The sequence below is a fragment of the Myripristis murdjan genome, chromosome 24 (assembly GCF_902150065.1).
Source record: "Myripristis murdjan chromosome 24, fMyrMur1.1, whole genome shotgun sequence".
In the NCBI taxonomy this organism is placed as follows: Eukaryota; Metazoa; Chordata; class Actinopteri; order Holocentriformes; family Holocentridae; genus Myripristis; species Myripristis murdjan.
The window spans coordinates 7,477,289-7,496,720 of NC_044003.1; the positions used below are offsets into that span (position 1 = coordinate 7,477,289).

Below are 19,432 nucleotides of genomic sequence, written 5' to 3' on the forward strand. Positions count from 1 at the left end.
AGTTTAGCACAGTATGTATGCTAAAGTGATGGCTGTGCTGCCAAACAAGAGGAAGTTGGTCAAAAAGTTTATTCTATCAACTGTTTTACCAACCCAGATGAAACCAAGGTGAGAGATTAGAGATCAGACATTTTTATTTCAGAACTGCATACTTACTGAAGACCTGAATTTTTACACTTGTGATGTTGGCAAGGTACAAAATTAATTCTGCTGCACCAGTGTACAGGGTTTTAGAGAGTTTTACAGATCTCAGTTTTTGTCTTTTAGTCTTTCCGAGATCTGGAAATGATCAAAGTCACTTTTCATCCTAAGAGGGGAGTGGCACGGCAACCAGACGCTCAAAATTCAAACCTGTTGCAGGATCATCAGGTGGTTAGAAAAATGTGCAAATGGCAATATGTCCATCCACAAAGAAGTGCTTTGTGCAAGACATTAAACCCCTACTTTCCTTAAAGCTGCTAATCCTGGCTTCTTCTGACCTCTCTGACCCCTGTGGTGACTGGCACATCTCAAAGGGATAAGTGAGGAAACTCTTATTTGCGAAAGCGCTCCATAATTCCCAACAAATAAAAATGCATTCAACTCTGCTGCCAGTGCACCACGGCTGTCTCTCAAACTGCATCTCTGCATCCTCTGACTGAAGACGCTTGCCTCGGCTGCTGTTTAACACGCGCTGCGATAGCCGCCCGCTGTGAGAACCAGCCTCTTTAATAGGCACCACGCTGCGCTTCCCCTTCCTCCCTGCAGAGCAAGAAAACGATGGGGAGGAACTGAGAGCTTCACTGGGGAGGTTCAAAGGAGCGCTTGATTTTCATGGAAAGGGAGCCTCCAGGGGCGGGGCGGATTAGTTTGAAAAACCATAAAAAATGAAGAGGGGGGTGGGGTGGGGCATCTAAGACATCCATGCTACAATATGCTGGCCCTTGAAATGCAAAAACCAACCAAAAAAAAGCAGAAGAGTGGAAATAATAGCTATAAATAATTACTGCAAGAATGCATTTGAAACTTCGGTATGCAATTAATGATTTTCCCTTGTGTGCAAGTAAAAAGAATTCAAAACATAGGCTTGTATAGAGCACAAATAACTTGTCTTTCCATTGGTTTTACATCAACGATCCACAGAGACACACAGGAGATTGTTTTCTGACACCAGTGGTAAGTTTCTCACACACGATAATAACACTTATCATTGACCACAATGAGATCAAATGGACAAGAAGGGCGAAGGAGAGCCAATATTACAGTAATCCGTCAAACGGCAGCATCCTGAGGGACGACAACAAAGTGGCATCTGCTGCTTATGAACAAGACTGGTGTCTGTTTGGAAGCAGTCACAGAACGCTGTAAACCTAGTTTGAAACTTAAATAACGTAACATCGTTGGATCATCAGCGGTAACTGATCACTCATGTCTTTTCATTCCAGTCCTACTGCAACTCAATAGATGTGAGGTCCTGTTTGTCCTTCTCCAACTTATTTCTATTTACTGCATCACAATGTTGATATATTATATGTTTCTCATCTATCTCTGCATCATGCCACCAAAGACAAATTCCTGCATGTTTATTGTATTTGCTGACTAAAGAATAAAATCTCAATGTGATCTCAGCAGTCGGAGGAACTTCCACATGGATTTTAAGAGTGTTTAACACTGTTATGAAACATTTAAATGGACAGCTTTGGTATTCTTCAACCTAGGCCATACTAAAGTTGGCCAGAGGTTACGCTTACACCCCATTTTGATTTGATTGATTTTGCATGAAATTTGGTGGTACGGTTGCACGATGAGGACAAAACTTCATACCTTGATATTTATGCCCAATATCTCGATAGCAATATGATACATGACTGTGTGGTCATATTAATATGAAATTTTAAGTGTTGTAATAGTGAAAATTAAGCATTCCTCAAAAAATGCAGTTACTTCACAAAACATTATATTGCTCAGAATAGACCAATCACCATTTTAGGCTAACCCTAATCCCTATATTTGATATAGTCCATGTTGTTGCCTTTTGAGACATTAATATCTCACATGTTCATATCTTGATCACAACATGATAATCAGATGTCATTCAGCCCTACTTGGAGGAAAACCCTGCCTCGAATTCAAACTTTTGTATTACTGGCCACTGCCTTTGTTGATGGAACAAAAAGAGATAGAGGTATGTTGTAATTCATCTTCAAAAAAGGCAGAGGATGCAAGCAAGTCTTGATTTAATGACTTCATAATTACCTTTTCGAGACGAACATTAAGCACAATATGAGCTTTCTACGCTGTCACTCAGAGACTGGCATTAGCAGAGCGGCGATCAGCAGTGACAAACGAGACCTGCTGACCAACACACACTGCAGCACTCCCACAACTTAGACCAGCTCCGATGTGAAGAGAATAACTCAGTGCAGCAGACAGGTTGCTCTCCACTGCTGGAGACATAACGTTAATGACGCAGCGGAGCACTCCACCTCCCCCTCAGTTTATTATTCTCACACAGGCAGGGGACTGCAAGATGCTTTCAAATTAATTCATTCATTAATTTAACTTTTTTTTTTTTTTTAATAAAAAGGCTGCAGATCATTTCACTTGCCGGTTATGTTTTATATTGTATTTCAGTGGACTAAGAACTTCAGTGAATGTCCACACAGAGTTGAATCGAGGTCAGTGAATGGTTTGGCACTCAGTACACTGGAGCAACAGACTCAAAACAGTGCCCACTTTTCTATTCATTCAATCGAGAATTGGTTTTTAATTGAGAATCGATTCTGAATTAAATCAACCCCCAAGTATTGCGGCAGTATCGAACTGGGAGATCGGCATATATTGTCTCAGGCCTACAAAATAAATACCGTCATTTGTCACAACCTTTATTTTTCATTTATTTGACCTTATTTGATCTTAGGGTAAGAGTTTACTCCAAACGCAGCACATCTCAGCTTAGAAAGTTGTAAGTGGTGTAATTTCAAGATGTAGTACTGAGTACTTCCTGTTGTTAACAAGGACATTTATAATGGTTTCTGGACCAAAAGTGATTGTCCTATTGGCACTGAAGGCTAGTTTCTCCTCACTAAAACAAGCAGAATTAACTGGATCACATCATTTTATTGCAGCTTGGGTTGAAAAATAACCTTAACCCATCCTTTAATGGTGTTTGCCAACAAACATGCCATTCTGAATGCTGTTTTTCCAGCATTTTCAGTTTTTTTCTGGACATCTCACTCCCATTCATCTCTAAAGCAGTGATTACAGTTTCTCTGGTTATGGCTGCAGTCGTAGTTTCACTGCAGCGTTCGCAGTGATTACAGAACTGACCTGACGTGCTCCCGGCCTCCTCAAAGTCGATGTTGCCGAGGTGCAGCACGCCGGCCACCACCCTGAACAGGTCCAGCTTCTCCGTGTCGTCCAGGCCGATCTTCTTCATGGCCACGCACATGCGGTTGAAGTCGCCCTGGTCGTCCAGCAGCGGGTCTTTCAGCGGGCCCGACTTCAAGTGCTGGGAAACCCAAGGCAGAGAGCAGATGAGTGCCGCCTGCTGTCGACGCCTTTCTCCTTTCACCCCAAGTTACTTACTTAGCCTCCTTCCTTGTAATTCATCCACCTTCCTTCCCTCCAGTCCCTCCAGCTTAACGGCTAATGATTTGCTGCTTCCTTCTCTTCCTTCAAACCCATTTCCCTTCCTTCCTACCAACCACTCTACCTTCTTACCCTATTTTCTTCCCTCATTCCCTCCACCTTATTTATAATACCTTCTTTCCCTTCCACCACTTGTTCTAACTTCTGTCTATATTGTTTATCCTTCTCCCTGTCTTGCTTCCAAATGATTTATCTAACTTCCTTCCCTCTTTATTTGCCTGTCCTCCATCTTCTCCTATGTCATTTCTTGCACTTTACTTCCTTTAAATGCCTTTTTTAAACCAAAACTGAACATAATTCTTCACTGATCTTTGACAATGATTTTTTTTTAAACTGCCCCATTGACAAAACCCGCACTTCCCTGTGAGCAGTCAGGGATCATACTGTAATTTCTGCCACATATACTGCACACAGTAACTCAGACTAAAAGCAGAGCCAGCAGAGCACAACAGATCTCAATCAGCTGTAGAGAGAAGGCAAAGATAGTGAGGCAGAACACACACTCACACACACACACACACACACACACACACACACACCTGGAGAATGCACTCAAGAATGTCACAGTCTGATGATATAAAGGGGGGGAAAAAAAACAATTTGTCATTGTCTCCCGCAGGCTAGGCTAGATGCCAACCACAGTGTGTCCCCTGTGATAAAAGAGGCAGAAAAAGAGCGCTGCCATTTAGTCTTTTCTACCATTTAATCAAAGTCTCACTGGATTTGTCATGAATTTTAACTTTTCTCCTCTTGAAGGAGTTGGAGTTCATGACGTCTGATAGACAGACGATGTAGGAACTCAGCATTTGCGACAAGCCAAATTTCGGTAAATTTTGGTGAGCTGACTCGAGCGGCTGCTTCGATGGACCAGCCGGCCGTCAGGAGTCCCGAGCATGCGTCCACACCGAGTGTGTTTGGAGTGGTTCAATTGGACTTTGGAGTGCCCGCTCCTTTAGTTTGTTTGGGCAGGTGAGAAAAATTGCATTCGAATTCAAGTGGGCACAAAATAACTGCACTTGGACGCCTGAAAACACTGGCCTCGGTCCACTTTCAAGCAAACTGCGGTGTGGTTTGGTCAAAGTGAGAATGGAAGCCAAACCAACGACTCTCCAATACAAGAGTTTATCAGTATAAGGAGATGCTGATGGGCAGCAGTTAAGTCAAGCTTGGAGAGTCAAGCATGCCACAATGAACAGCAGTCTGGATGTGATTTCGACACGTGCTCTTGGTATGAACACCAGAGGAAATGAACTATTTTTTTAATGCTTTAATTTGAGGTGTTTATTTAGTTTTTTGTTCTTCGTTTCATGTTTGACTGTTGACTAGTTGGGTTTTCGTAGCTTGCTCCCCTTCAAAGTCCTTTGAGACATTTGACGTTTTGTGAGGAAGAACTATATAAAACAAAAATGAAATGACAAAAAGCACCATGAGGTTGTTCTTTTTACCTCCTTTATTCATTGATGTTTGTTTTGTGTTTTATTATGGGTGCAAAATCAATTCCCTAACTGAACTGAACTAAACTAAACTACGCCAAACTTTAACTTACAAGGACAGGAACAGGTTCATTTTGACTCTTTCCAAGCTTCATGTCTCTAACCTGACACGGTGACACGTTAATAAAACGCTGTCCAATAAGCAGGCTACTTTGGAGGCCATGTGACTTGTATTTGGTTGGTGTGAACAAAGGTGAACCAACACAAAAATACAACAGAATAAGGTTTTCCACAGCAGCGTGGATTGAAGAAGTCAAACTGAGGTGGTTTGGAGCTACTGCAGCCTGTAAACACGGAGTTCGCTTTAAACTGCCTTTAAAAAAAATATCCGCCAGTAATCAGTGAGAACAGAGGCCCCCAAAAGGCCAACAAAGTAAATAAAAAATGAGGTGGGGGACCACTTGAATGCAAACATTTAATATTTAATCTGCTGAAATAGCACAGAGAATGGTCTCCTATCTCTCATCTCGGAGAGAGAAAAAGAAATCATCTTCTGCCTTGTGGTCTAAAATAATTGATGTGAAGGGGCCGCTGGTCTCAAACAGAAAAGCAATAATCAAATGAACAATCTCTTGATCACTGCCTAGAAAAATGTATGGGATGCAAATGTAAATACAATTGGAGGAGCCTTGCCAGATTTCAAATCGGCACATTTTCTGCTGCACTGGGTCATGGCTACACAGGAACTGGACACGGCGGGTTTGGGACGGCACTTTTACAAAGCAGAGCATCCCCCGGAGCTTTGCGCTAGATTTACCGCTGCACTGTGACATTCTGAGCGACACAAAAGCCGTCATAAAACACGTCAGTTTGATCGAAATGCTCTATACAGTCTAAAGAGCTGAGCGGAGTAGAAAAACACCAGGTACTCGGGAGGGTGAAAGACAACATGCACTAAGCCCACACACTCAGGAAAGATGTGAACCCATCAACCAAGCGTCCCGAAATTCACATCGATACCAAAATCAAAAAGAGGCCCTTTAGACAAAAAAAAAAAAAAAAAAAGAAACACACAGAGAAGGACACCAAATCACCTTGTCGTCCTGCGTGACACAAGAAGGAGCAATGTGAGGAGACATATTGCACATTACTCATCAGTATGAAGCAGTAAACTGAGTGAAGAAAAATGATTTTGCAGTAATTTTTTTTAAAATTTATGTAATTTAATTTTGGAGGAAGCACTTGCGAAGGCCACATTGGACCATTAAACGAGCCTTTAACCTCACGATGCAAATATAATGCACGTTTTTATCCCATCATGTATCTTGTATCCACTTTATTCTGCAAATTCACATATTCAGAATCATGTTTTGTCATATCACATTTTGCCATTTTAGTTAATCTTTCTGTAGACCATCTTTAACACGAACTGAGCTGTCCTGATGCAGTAAACCCCTCCTTTATTATCTTACACTCAAAGTAAGTTAAAGTAAATGCTGACTTTTTTGTGTGTTTTTTTAACCCCTTTGTGACAAACATCTTTTTTTACATCTTCTTCTTTTTTTTTTTTTTTTTTTTTTACTTTCCTTCGTAGCTTTTACTTCCTTGGTCACCATATAAAGTTTCTGTGAACAGAAGTATTTTTAACGTCATCACAATTTACAATAATGATCTACCTCGTTTTGTAGTCAGCTTCAGTAAAACTAAATTAGCACAGACAAGAGTTCCGGCTGAACAGCTGAAAAAGTAAGCAAAAATAAATGTACTTGGGATGAGATGCTTTTAAATACTAACAGGAAACTGACGAGTGCACGCCTACAGTGCATCATGAAAAAACTCTAGATAATTCACAATATTAGATAACTGGCCTGTGGAGAGGCTGCTAAATTTATCTCACACTCCCATTTCCACCAGGGTGAATTAAAACTACACTGTTCCACCGCATGCAAAAAAAGAAAAAAGAAAAAGAAAATACAAACAAACCAAAAAAGCGATAGCTGCAATCCACATGTTTTTGGAAAATTTTGAAAAAGCACTTATGTTCTCATTTATACTCATGTTCTTTTTGAAATGGTGCAACAGGTTTTTCACAGGGTTTTAAGGGCCGGAGCTTCAGGAAACTCACTGAGCACAGAGATGACTGTGCAAACTTTCAAAACAACTATGAAAAAAAAGACAAATATGCAGATTTGTGTTTTTTTCTCTGCAGACATCGACATATAACCACTCGTAGAAACCCTGTGGTTCAATCCAGGACAATGTCTGACATGCAGTTGAGGTGGGAGGATATTATCATTTTGACTCCAAAATTAGATATCCAGGACCATAGTGACTCTTACAACATGATTCATGGCAAAAAAAATAAAATAAATAAATAAATAACAATTCTAATACACGAGAGGCAGATAACTATGTCAGTGTTTTGTCATATGAAAACACAAAATGGATTTGTGATGTTTCAGAGAAACTGAGGGAGGACATTAAGGTAATTATAGATATATAATTGGATATATGGCGCCTCGGAAGAATTTCACTTATTATCCACAGTCTTTAATGGGGAAAAGCAAAGCCTTGTTCATGTTCTTCTTAATGGCAATAATAATTAATAACGCTGGCACCGCAGGGAATGCCATATACAGCTGCAATAATGGGATACTCATGCATAATTAATCAAAACCCAAAGGCAACGCACGGAGCTCATTCCAGAGGATGAGGCATTCTTATTGATGCAGCATATTAGATCTATCTGTTCATGCTGCATGAGCCTCAATGAGTTTGGCTGCTAATTAAAATGTTTGCTGCTTGTTGGAATAGAAGCATCCTCGCTTGTTTGGGGGAAATTTTTTTTTTAAAAAGTTTAGAAAAAAGAGAGCTGGTTTACAGTTACAGTGAGGTTTTTCCAGGCGACAAATGAAACATTTAAGGAGAACCATTCAAAGCAATAATTTGTTGTATTCTGATAGTGTACTGTTCATTTGTTTATTCTGCAACAGGACATGTTGGTGCCTCCGCTGGCGTAGCTGGTAATTAAAACTGTTCGTCTCTTAGCTGCTACTTAAAAACTTTTGGAAAGATATTTGTCTTTGTGTTGTACGTTCATACATTATATTATATGCATGCATCTGTATGTATGTATGTATGTGTATGTATGTGTTTGTATCGCAGTTTTTGGGTCACAATTTTGGTTTCTTTTGGAGAAAAAAAACACTACCATTTCTAATGTTCTCTGCATTTTGTCTTACTTGCAAAAATAACTTTTTTTCATTCAGGGATTTGGGATAACAATACAACATCAATATTTATTCTTTCAAAGGCAAATGTCTACTTAGACTATTTAAAACAAACAAAAATACTATATTCATTAACTAATCAGCTCAGTATGTGGGTAGATGGCTCTCATACAGCAGATCTGTTTGCAACCCTGCACTTTGTAGGATGTATTGTGGATTAAGCAGTTTAGTTTTTGCAGTAATATGTATGCATGTATATATTTATGTATATGTATGAGAGTATGCATGTATGTGCAAGTAAAGTATTCAAGTTAGGCCGAACTGGCTTCCGACTGCATCAAATATCTGACTTTAACACAAACTGCAAAACCAAATGTTGTGTTTCATCTTAAACACCAAGCTGGCATCCTAAAACAAGCTTTCTAATTGGAGCAACCCTGATCTGATTTGTGTTCCTATAAGGGAAAACCTGCGAGCGTTTCTTCTCCAACCTGCAAGCGACCACGCCTATATATTGCAGCAATGATAACTAAAGTCTTTACTCCACCTTTCAAAGGATCTTATATTTTCTACAGTAATCTGGGGGCTGTTGATGCTGCAAAGTGCCGGCAAATTGTGTGCCGTCTCAATTTGCTTGGCCTCCTCTGCAAATATTAGACAACAAACAGCGCGCACGACCATGGCAAACGGTCAGAGGCTTTGTTTTAGAGCAGCGGCGTTAGGCACGCTTCCCACTCACTGTCCGCAGTGAGCGAATATCATGGCGTTCTGATTCAGATATTTTGGTTATACGCTGCACGCTCTTCCCTGTGACAATCTTTAATGAATCTGAGCCGGAGTGTCTTTGTTAATGTTTCAATGTGTTCAAAAAGATTAAAGGCAGCGCTAATTTAATTTAGTCTCAAACATCAAAGTTACATTTTCACTGAAATGGAAGGCAAAGGCATGCATGCAAAGGCCTGGGTGAGGTTAGTTGGGCCAAACATTATCAAACATTATCAAAAGTTGTCTCCTAAAGTATGTACAGTACGTATCTGTAATATTTGGATATTCTTTGCGGACATCAATAATAATAAAATAAAAATGAAAAAAACCTTTGCACAAAAGCATAAAACACCTGTGATGTCACTAGCCGACTCAAAACCGAGCCTCAAATAGCTCAACTCGGAATCAAACTGTTTGACACTTACCTGTGTTTAGGTTCTTAGAAAGGGAAAATGGATGTGCAGGGAGGTTTAGAGAAAAATAAGTTCTAGTAAATACCGATTGCAAAGGTGCCCACTTGACACCCATGCCCACGCATTTGTAATACCAGAGGTTTATCTTTCTAATAATGTTCCAGTGGATTGCGATGGTTTCATGGCCGGTATACATGCACACACACAAACACACTTCTGCTCAGGAGGGGAAACCTAAACCCTATGCTGCTGCTACAGGAGTGATTCTCCCTCCCAAAGGATCAGAGGAGGATTTACTCATGTGGTTTCAAGGGACATGGTATTACCTGGAGTACCAAAGCTAATATAAAAACTAAAAACGTGAATAACACCGAATACAGCTGTAGAGGAGACAAGAGGAGATACTGAGGATATAGCATGAATAAGAGAGAGAGAATAAGAGTGTAAAATGGATTAACACATTAATCGACTAGTGCGAGGCAGGAGAACGGCGGAGATGCCAGGGTGTAAATCAAAGGTGCCAGCCACTGCGCTGAAAAGGAGACTGTGAGAAGAAAGCCGGAGCTGGAGACAGGCCAGCTTCACCGAGTTTGCTGAGTCAGGTTTAACAAGCTGTACGGGTCCTAATGGAGGCAGCGGTGCAAGAGCTGCCTTAATTGTGGCAAAGGGATTTCAGTTTGCATAACTTTGTGAAACTATACATGCGCGGTTACTGTAAGAAGACCGACGGTGCCGTGCAGGGGCCACACAGCAGCTAAACATGGCTGTCACTTCTTGTTAGAGTGCTTGATTGTATGGAAGTGACATTAACTGTAGATGTGGTTGAGGTAAAACGGATTAAAACCGATACTACAGGCAGAATGAGTGGGATTTTCCTTTAAAACAATGTACAGACTCGTACAAAAATAATACCGCCAAATCATCAGTTATGAACCACTAGCAGTGTGTGTTGGTGTGTGTGTGTTTGCAGAGACCCTGCCATCAACCTGGGTTTTCTTGTTTTGCTGAGCTCGGGACTCTTCTAGGCATCGGCCTTTGGGCAGCGGGTGTGCAGCTCCAAGCCAATCACAGTGCACGGTGCCAGACTGATAGCATGACATCCAATAGGAAGCTATAGGAAGCTTTTTTTTTTTCCTAGGACAGAGGTGGAATTTTACATGTTGTGTGGTCATTTCATTCCACCGCCATCCTAGGAAAGGATAAGTCACTGCCAGCAGTTAGCTTAGCCACAGAGGAGGGCCCAATTTTGAATATTGTGTTTACAAACTGAAACTGACAAATCCTACTCATTCTGCCTTTAAGTACATAGGGCTTCCTAACTCATGTGTTAATACCCTCTGGTGGCCATATTGGAGGACTTCGGCTCTTGGCAACAACAGTTGAGAAAAACTGATTAATTTTAAAGATAAACTCTGCCCCATCAACAGGATTAAATAAACAAACTGTTACTGACTTACTGGCTGGGAACTGATCATTTGGCTTCTAATACATCTGACTGAATGACAATTTTTTGTAAAGGTCAACACAATTGCTAATATGTGGCTCGTAGAGTCTAGTGATTTTAGAGGCTGTGTGTTAAATTCATTTTTTAAAAAAATATGCACATTATACTTTATTTGCTTGGATAAATGAGCCTGCTGGCTAGTTAGCTGGCTAACAAAGATAAAAATCAACCAGCTGTTCAGTCAGGCTGAGCTTACTATGACTTTGCTATGTCTGAGCAAAATTAATTTGGGATCAAAACTTATTTACCAAGCCACATTTTTATATAAAACATTACTGAGTGGAACTACACCTTCACTATGACTCTTACTTTCACAGATATCTTTTTCTAGCCAAGTTGTTATACATTTATCCGTTATTTGAGCACAGATATTTTTCCACTGGACACTCCTGATGGTGTTTTTATCCTGAGAGATTTGTGACTCAAGTTCAAATCTTCCATAACAATGTGCAGGGTGAAGCAGGAGCGGAGAGGACAGGAAGTCAGGTTGTACAGTACTGTACCTCGGGGCTCTTCCGATTCTGCAGGATCTGTTTGTCTGTGTCTTTGTTGGCGAAGAACCGCGTACATCCTCTGTTCAGGTACTGCAAAAGAGACAAAAGACAATTCAGAAAACTTCCAGAGATCAACACAATTATGTAACACAAACCTCTTGCACTTCTTTGCTTAAAAATATTGCCATGACTATCTTAACGACCTCTGTTCAAGGCCCATGTTGGAAAAAATCTGATCTGCTGAAGCGTCCTTGAGCAAGTTGGACACTTAACGAAGAATGAGAACTTCTTCTTCAAGGATCAGTAAAGAAACACATCAAAATATGTCCCATTTTGTGAGGACATGTATCCCAAGTATCCTTTAGGCAGCATAAGGGCATACATGCTATGGGATGCCCCAAAGTGGGAACCTTGACCTTTCCAGTTTTGGTTCCATGGGCTACCATCAGAGCTTCACAAGGAACTAAACCCCTGATCCTGACAGTTTTGAGGTCATTCACACGAAAACCCTCTAGGACCACCCACCTCTGGGAATGCCCTCCTACAACTTAACCACACCAAACAACTTCCCCGTAGGGATCAATAAAGTATTTCTGATTCTGATTCTGTGGGCGTTCCTGGAGATGGACATGACAGGAGATCTTCATGCCTGCCACCAGACATTGTTGCACCTGTACCCTACTGGCAACATTGACTTTGCTTAATTCAGTGTTGAACCTAGCAAATCAAGAATGACCGCAACAAAAGCTCCATCAAAAGATTTCGAAATTTGCTGTGTAACAAATGATACAACGTGCGATCAAGGTTTCATTGATTCAATCCGATGTTCAGAGCATTTTTCTAATTAAACAGAAGCAGGACTTCAGCTGACATTTTTGTCATTTTTTTTTATTGATAGTACAGCTCAGCTAATAAAGGAAAGTTATTTCCACCCAGACAAAATAACAAACCAGAAGTGCTGTTTCTGGGACGTGTCTTCAAACTCAAAACCAACCCAACTTCTGCCTCTGGATTCACAGGGTCATCCAGCAGAACTTATTCCAACCTTTGTTGTTCTAGCCACACATCTTTGCAAGATGATTGAGCGCCAAACACTAGCGACACAGGAAATGAAACCCCTACCCTAGGGAGTTTTGATGCCAGACTCTGCCCAGCGAGCTTACAGAAGGAATAGAAAACGATGGAAGTGTTGTTGGCTTATTCTATCTGTTGAACTACACAGGGAAGCGGACTCCAAACCATAGTAGTTCCGGTATCATGCCCTATTCATTAAGCTACAAAGGGAATTGAACTCCTTAACTTAGTTGTTTCGGTGCGCTGCTCTACTCTTGCTGCTATATAGGGACATAAGAACCGGGTGGGACTTGATCTCAAACCGGCAGGGGTTCATATTGCTCTGGAGGCGAGATTCAAAACCATCTTTGTCGCATATATGCAGGTGTAATCATGACAGGAACATGTCATTCCACTTTGTTGTTGCTGTTGAGTCTCGAATGTTCACAATTTACCACAATAATTAAGCTTCCATTTGCACAAAAGCAATGTCAGCCCTTGGTAATTTATTCTGTATCAATTTTAATGGCTTTTCACCAGCTGGCCTCCCTCGCTAGACACAGAGACACCGGGGTAATGACGACACAAACTTCCCAGGTGTGGAGGGAGGAAAACAAGAAATTCAACAGCCACTCTTTTTTTGGGGCTAATCTTGTTTTTATAGGCGAATCCTGGTGGATGGCCAGATGGACCTAAACAAAAACTTCCATTACAGCAGAAGCCACAGGGAGGTCTTAATGCTCATTCAGCCCTCCGTCTCTTCAGCAGATTGCAAATGGTACACGTTCAGCACTCCTGCTCTCCCTTTCTGCAATCCGTTGTTCATTCCTCCTGCAAGGTCCTGGTTTGGCCCCAGGGCTGTTTTATGCACTCACAAGCAGACATTTACATTAGCCCACACACACACAAATCACAAATTCAAACAAGCTTGCACACACGGGGCACAACACAAACCTTAATTTTATTTATTTATTTGACTTGTTCTTTCATGTATTATCTGTTTTGGTCTGTTCTTTGTTGCTTTGTTAATCACTTTGGGACAAAATCGTCAGAAATCGGATTTACCACATTACACACTGTTCCCTAAGATCGAGACCTATTGAGCGCAATGCAATTGAGAGCTGATTCGACTTGCAGGGAAAAGCAACTGCGATTATAAACTAACTCACTTAGACTTTTTTTTCCCCCTTTCCAGAGCAGCAGGGAAATGTGGAGATATATGAACCCATTAGAAGCTGGTGAGCTAACTCGGGGTGCTATAATACTTCGCAGGGGGACGCTGGCGGAGAGCAGAGAGTGAGCGCCGGCACTTTAAGGCCCGTGAATGACGCAGGTAAGAATAGATCACTGAACTGAGATACTGCCAATAAAGGGATGACTCTGCAAAAAGAAAAAAAAGTGCACTCAAGACGTTTTCTTTTTCTTTTTTTTTTTTTTTTACAGAGGTAGAGATGAGCATGACTCAGCTCTTCTCTTTGCTGTAACACAGGCCGATGGGCACATTCAAAGCCTGTGTAATTTCTGTTTCTGATGATGATCTGAGTCTATGTATAATGGGAAAAAAAAAAAAAAACCTTTCAAGTACCTGCCAACATCTCGTTTCACTAATTCTCCTCTATATTTGACTACATCACTTTCCAAATTTACTTAGATAAATCTGCTCTCTATATGTGCATATATCTTGTAATAGAATTCCAATTCAATCTGATGTCTATCTGTTCAAAGAATTATATAAATAAAAAGCTTATAAAGTACTAGGACCATCTGGTTTCTGCAATTTGCCGAGCCAAATTCTGTGCTGCTTTCCAAGAACATTTGAACTGTTTCAACTACTGAGCGCTGACAGGCGGGATGTTCAAAGGTCAAACATTTTGCCCACAATCAAATTTGAGGAGGTGCAGAAATGTAGCAGCCATTATCTCTGCACAACCCCGTTTCGCTGCCCCTATCACTGCAGCTGAACGACGCAGGTTTCAGAAAACCAGATACGCTGATGGTAAACATGGCAAAGGCCAGGACAATCTGAACAACCTCTGCCCTCTCTCCACTCACTCGCCTGCTGCTAAACATTGAGTACATTGCCTGAGAGCACCAACAGATGGGCTCGAGCTTAAATGAGACTTTGGTGCCAGGAGCAGACGGGCTCAATGCTGGCTCAGTGCTGCCATCTAGTGTCCACAGTCATAAGTCATAAGCCATAAATGGGCTCTCCTTTCCTGGATCTGTCAGTTTGATTCCCAAAGGGTGCTACCAATTCTGAAAATGTGTACACACAAGGTTCTGTGAGAGACAAGATAAAAGCACATCAAACGATAAAAAGACTGTCCCGTAACACCAAAGTCACAAGTTTAATTGCCCACAAGAACCAATGTCGTGTCGATGCATAATTATGTGGCACTGAACTCCTGCTTCTGCAAATTTTGGTTATTTTTGGTCCAAATTAGAGTGGAAGCATGATGGACTCTTTGTTGTAATTTATCTTCTGTATAGTTGTTCAGAAACAGACCGGAGCCACATAATATTTGCCAATAGTTTTACATGTTTTAGAGTGTTCATTTTACCGTGCTTTCAAGCACAATGGAAACTCCAGACTCCTGTATTTGTATCTCGCTGTTGTGTTTGTATCTCACTTTCACAGCATGGCAAAACAGCTCCCAAAACAGCACATAAATTATCACAAACAAAACATTTTATACCAATATATATAAATATATATATATATATATATATAAAAACAACAGCAAGTTCAGGTACCCATTTTCTCCGTTCCCTCTGGGCGTCTGTGCGGAACAACTATGTGGAAATTTCCAATTCAAATAGGAGAATTACAACAAAAGAGCCATTTAACTTCCTCAAAAAAAAAAAAAAAATTGGCTACCGGAACTTGTTTTCAATACTGACATAATACGCTTCATTTGTGTTGGTTTATGTAATAACTGTGTTATTTTAGGAGCTGTTTCGCTGCACTATAAAAGTCAGTGGAGAGACAAAATACGTAATTCTGGATTGGCCGCCCTGGGGAGCGCGAAACAAATAATGATAATATTTCACCATCATGTGGACTCACATAACACCCAGGTAACTACACAGCACAACACTCTGCCAAAACAATTCGATTTTGCCTAAAGGGCCAAATGGAGTTTGTCACAGATGATGACATTTAGCAGCAGGTCACATTAATGCAATCAGAGCGCACTGTCTGGCGGCTCCTGCAATGCGAATGAAAGGGACAACACATTGTCTGAAACAAGCTTTGAAAAGCATTAAGTAAGGAGCACATGGAGAGATAACTAAATACTGTACCTTAGTTCATTTTGTTAGCTAGAGGCTATCTGTGCATGAGCAGCTGCTGCTTATCAGATGTCAACATCTCCTTATTCACTTAAAAGCCTGAACTTCGGGGTCATCAGCTGTGGCTGGATTGGATTACATTCTCGTTTTCATTTTCTCTCAACACGTTCTCTTGGTGCACTTCCAGGCGTATATCGCTGCAGTTATTTGGTGCCGCCAGAGTTCAGCCGGCGTAGTTCTCACCTGGCCGAGCAAACAAAACTAAAAGTGTCAGGGCTCCAGAGTCTGAATGACGACTCCAAACACTTTTGGCGTGAATGCACCGCAAGTCCCTGTGTGAGTTCTTAAAAAGAGCCCCAGGTTAATGTCTTCGTTGCAATTGCGTAGCGGTGGAGAGACAACTCTAACAAAGCAGTCTTCACCCCTCTAGTCATGATAATTAAACACCGACATTTTAACTACCACCAGTCTGAAGCTTCAACTCAGCTTTAGCCTTGGGAAAGATACTTCCAGGGCTGGGGAATGAATTCAAACCCACACAGAGCAAAATACTATCAACTTCCTTCCCCATGATGTGTGATTTGGGAAGGACAATATACTATTACATCAGTATCATGATATAAAAGTACATCGTCCGAGATTTTGGATATCATAATAGTGTTGTCTTTTCCTGGTTTTAAAGGCTGCATTAACAGTAAAGGAGTGCAGTTTCATCACTTATTAGACTGGTGTAGCTGTTTTATTATTTGCCTTTACCTGTTTGGCCATCATATCCACATTACTAATTACTAATTTTTATCAAAAATCTCATTGTGTAAATATTTTCCGAAAGCACCAATAGTCATCCCTAGAATACTGTCATAATATTAATTGAGGTAATTGGTCAAATTGTAATATTTGATTTAGTCCATATCGCCCAGCCGTACAGTATGTATTATATATTACTGTCTGTTTTCATTTACTGGTGAAAATAGTGGGAGATATTCTTTGTAAAATAAAACTGCTCGTCTGAGGATAAAAGTGCAACAAAGCCCCACGCTGGCAAGACAGTTTATTCACACTTTTGGATAAACTGAGTTTTGCCAACATCTGCCATGCCTGGTGTGTTTAGATTTTATTTTTCTGGATGCTTGCCCAGTGTCATCATTCAATGACATCATTGATGCTGTGATTGATGGGCAGTTCCCTCAGTCGGCTGGTTTGTGGACTCGTGAAAGCTCCACATGGATGCCTCCAAAAGTTCAGAGCCACTTTCTGATTTTAAACTTAATGATTCATCTTTTTCACAGTTGGGTTAGCGGCTTGGTTTTTAGCCGATGGCTTGATTTATATCAGTTATTCTGGTTTAAACATATACCTAAACATGTCTATATTTTCTTGTTTCATGTGTAGAATTAATTTACTTATTTACTGATCTTTACATTTGGATTGTTTTTGTCTTTTTGTGTGTTTCTGCTGTTTTTTGCATGGACCCCAGGAAGATTAGTGCCCACTTTCTGGAAGCTAATGGGGATCCAAAACCAATATACTGTAGATATAGATATGGAATATAGAATAACGAATACCATCAATTTAACACCAAAAGCTGAACAGGGCTTTTGCCGATGCTCTGTAAATGGTGTGCATGTAGCTGCTGGAAAAGACATTTATTAGGCTGAATGTCGCTATTAATCAAAAGCAGTAACTTTGCATCGTGCTTCACAAACTCTTGACGTGCAAGAACTGGCGGTGAATTGAAAATGCTTCACATGTACGGCTGGGTGGAACTGAGAAGTGCAGAATCACAGTTTTAGTTTTCTTTGCGAAATCGTCACAGCCCCACCCTCCGTCCGTCCTTCCCCCTGCTGTTCCTACCCTGAATGCGTCTGGTGAGCTGAGGTGAAACTTCTGCCTGATGTCCTCGGAGGCTCCGGCACACAGTCGGTAGAAGATGTGGTAGTTCCTCTCCTCGGGGCTTTGCGTGCAGATCCTCGACTTCTCCAGCAGGTAGTGGGACACGAAGCCGCCCACAACAGCGTTCTGGAAGCACGGCAGCAAACAGCAAAACTCAGAAAACTCAAAACTCACTGATTGCATTTGTTGGTGCATGTAAACGTCACATCCCATTAAATTAACACCGGTAAGATCTTCTCCCCTGCTAAAGATGTACATGAAAATGAAATGAAAAACGCTAGTAAGACACTTTAATGACTCCCATGGGGAGCTTCAGTCCCTGAGGCAGCAAAAAAACAAAGCAAAAACAAATAAAAACGAGATATCAATAAAAATAGAGCATATGTTTGATATTAAAAAGTAACATATGATGATGATTACAGCATGATGATTACATTTGGTAGCGACATATGAGTGAAATCTATATGCAAGGATTGAAAATGGCAGTATAAAAAAGGAAGAAAATCTGAAAAAGACATCCCATCTGAAGTAGAAGAATGTATTTGATATGAAAATGACTAAAAATAGATATTAAGTGGGATATTGAGGCTGAATACACTTTTTTTTTTTTGATTGCAGTTGTTTCTGTTTTCTCTTTAAGCTCCCATGATGATGTCGATAACATTCTGTTTATATCAGAATATTCTGCATTTATCTGTTTATATACAGTGTTACTCATAAAATATTATAAAATATTATTACAACATTTGGAAACCACTGAAAAATAAAGAAACCAGCTTTTTCAAAATAACTCAGGGCCATTCAGGAAACCAAACCGCACCTTTTCATTGAAGTGGATCTCCACAAACTTCCCGAAGCGACTGCTGTTGTTATTCCGGACGGTTTTCGCGTTCCCAAAAGCCTCCAGCAGCGGGTTGGCTACACGATACAGGAGGGGGAAAAAAAAAAAAAAAAACAGAGTCATAAACTAAAACATTATACATCTGCAGCGACGGCGGCAAAGCTCACACAAGCCTTACCTTCCACTATCCTCTCGTCTATGTCCTGACCCGTTCCATAGGACGTCGTCAGGTATCTGTTGTGGAAATAAAAGAAAATCAGAGTTTCAGACGAGGATCTCCAACAGCGGCTGCTTCCAGAATTTTTCCAGAATTTTCCAGCAATGGTAAAGTTTCCAACTGGAGTTTAGGCTGTTTTTTTTTTTTTTAGCAAAGTTTAGCTTCAGGCTCTGCGGTTTGCCCCTTATTTAGGTCACTCAACTCAATATATGTTCCCAAAGAAAAACTATAAGATCATTTGTTGATCCCAGACAAAGTTTAAACTCAACTTTTCACTGTTATATTCACCTATGTATATTTTTTTTGCTTGAACCATACTTGCATTCATATTTTTTACACTTAAAACATCAGTTCTTCTTTTTTTTTTTGCACCCTTTTATATTGTTTGTTTTGCTGTTTGTGTTTGTTAGAGCTTCCTGGTTATAAGACAAGTGGTACATCACCATTTGATTCCATCTGATTTAATATTCATTGATCATTTATAAATGCATTGAACACAGGCTTACCTATAGGTTTAAACACTTCAAAAGTGACATCTTACATAAATGAAAACTAGAATGAATAAACACATTTAAATAAACAAGCAAATCATAAAAATGACACAAATAATTTAAAAAATGGCTTAATTAAGGGTTATACCACTCTGTCGAATGGAAATTTCCCTGACT

General features: G+C 40.5%; 1 protein-coding gene across 1 annotated transcript in view; it reads right to left on the minus strand.

The window, feature by feature from the left end:
• The window catches only part of myo6a (myosin VIa), a 153,867-nt gene that overhangs the window by 89,083 nt on the left and 45,352 nt on the right, over nt 1-19,432 (minus strand). The window contains exons 7-11 of the mRNA XM_030047151.1: nt 18,726-18,781; nt 18,527-18,624; nt 17,668-17,832; nt 11,479-11,559; nt 3,310-3,490 (exon numbers count right to left, since the gene is read on the minus strand). Coding sequence (XP_029903011.1) covers nt 3,310-3,490; nt 11,479-11,559; nt 17,668-17,832; nt 18,527-18,624; nt 18,726-18,781 — 581 coding nt within the window. The remainder of the gene's footprint in view (nt 1-3,309; nt 3,491-11,478; nt 11,560-17,667; nt 17,833-18,526; nt 18,625-18,725; nt 18,782-19,432) is intronic.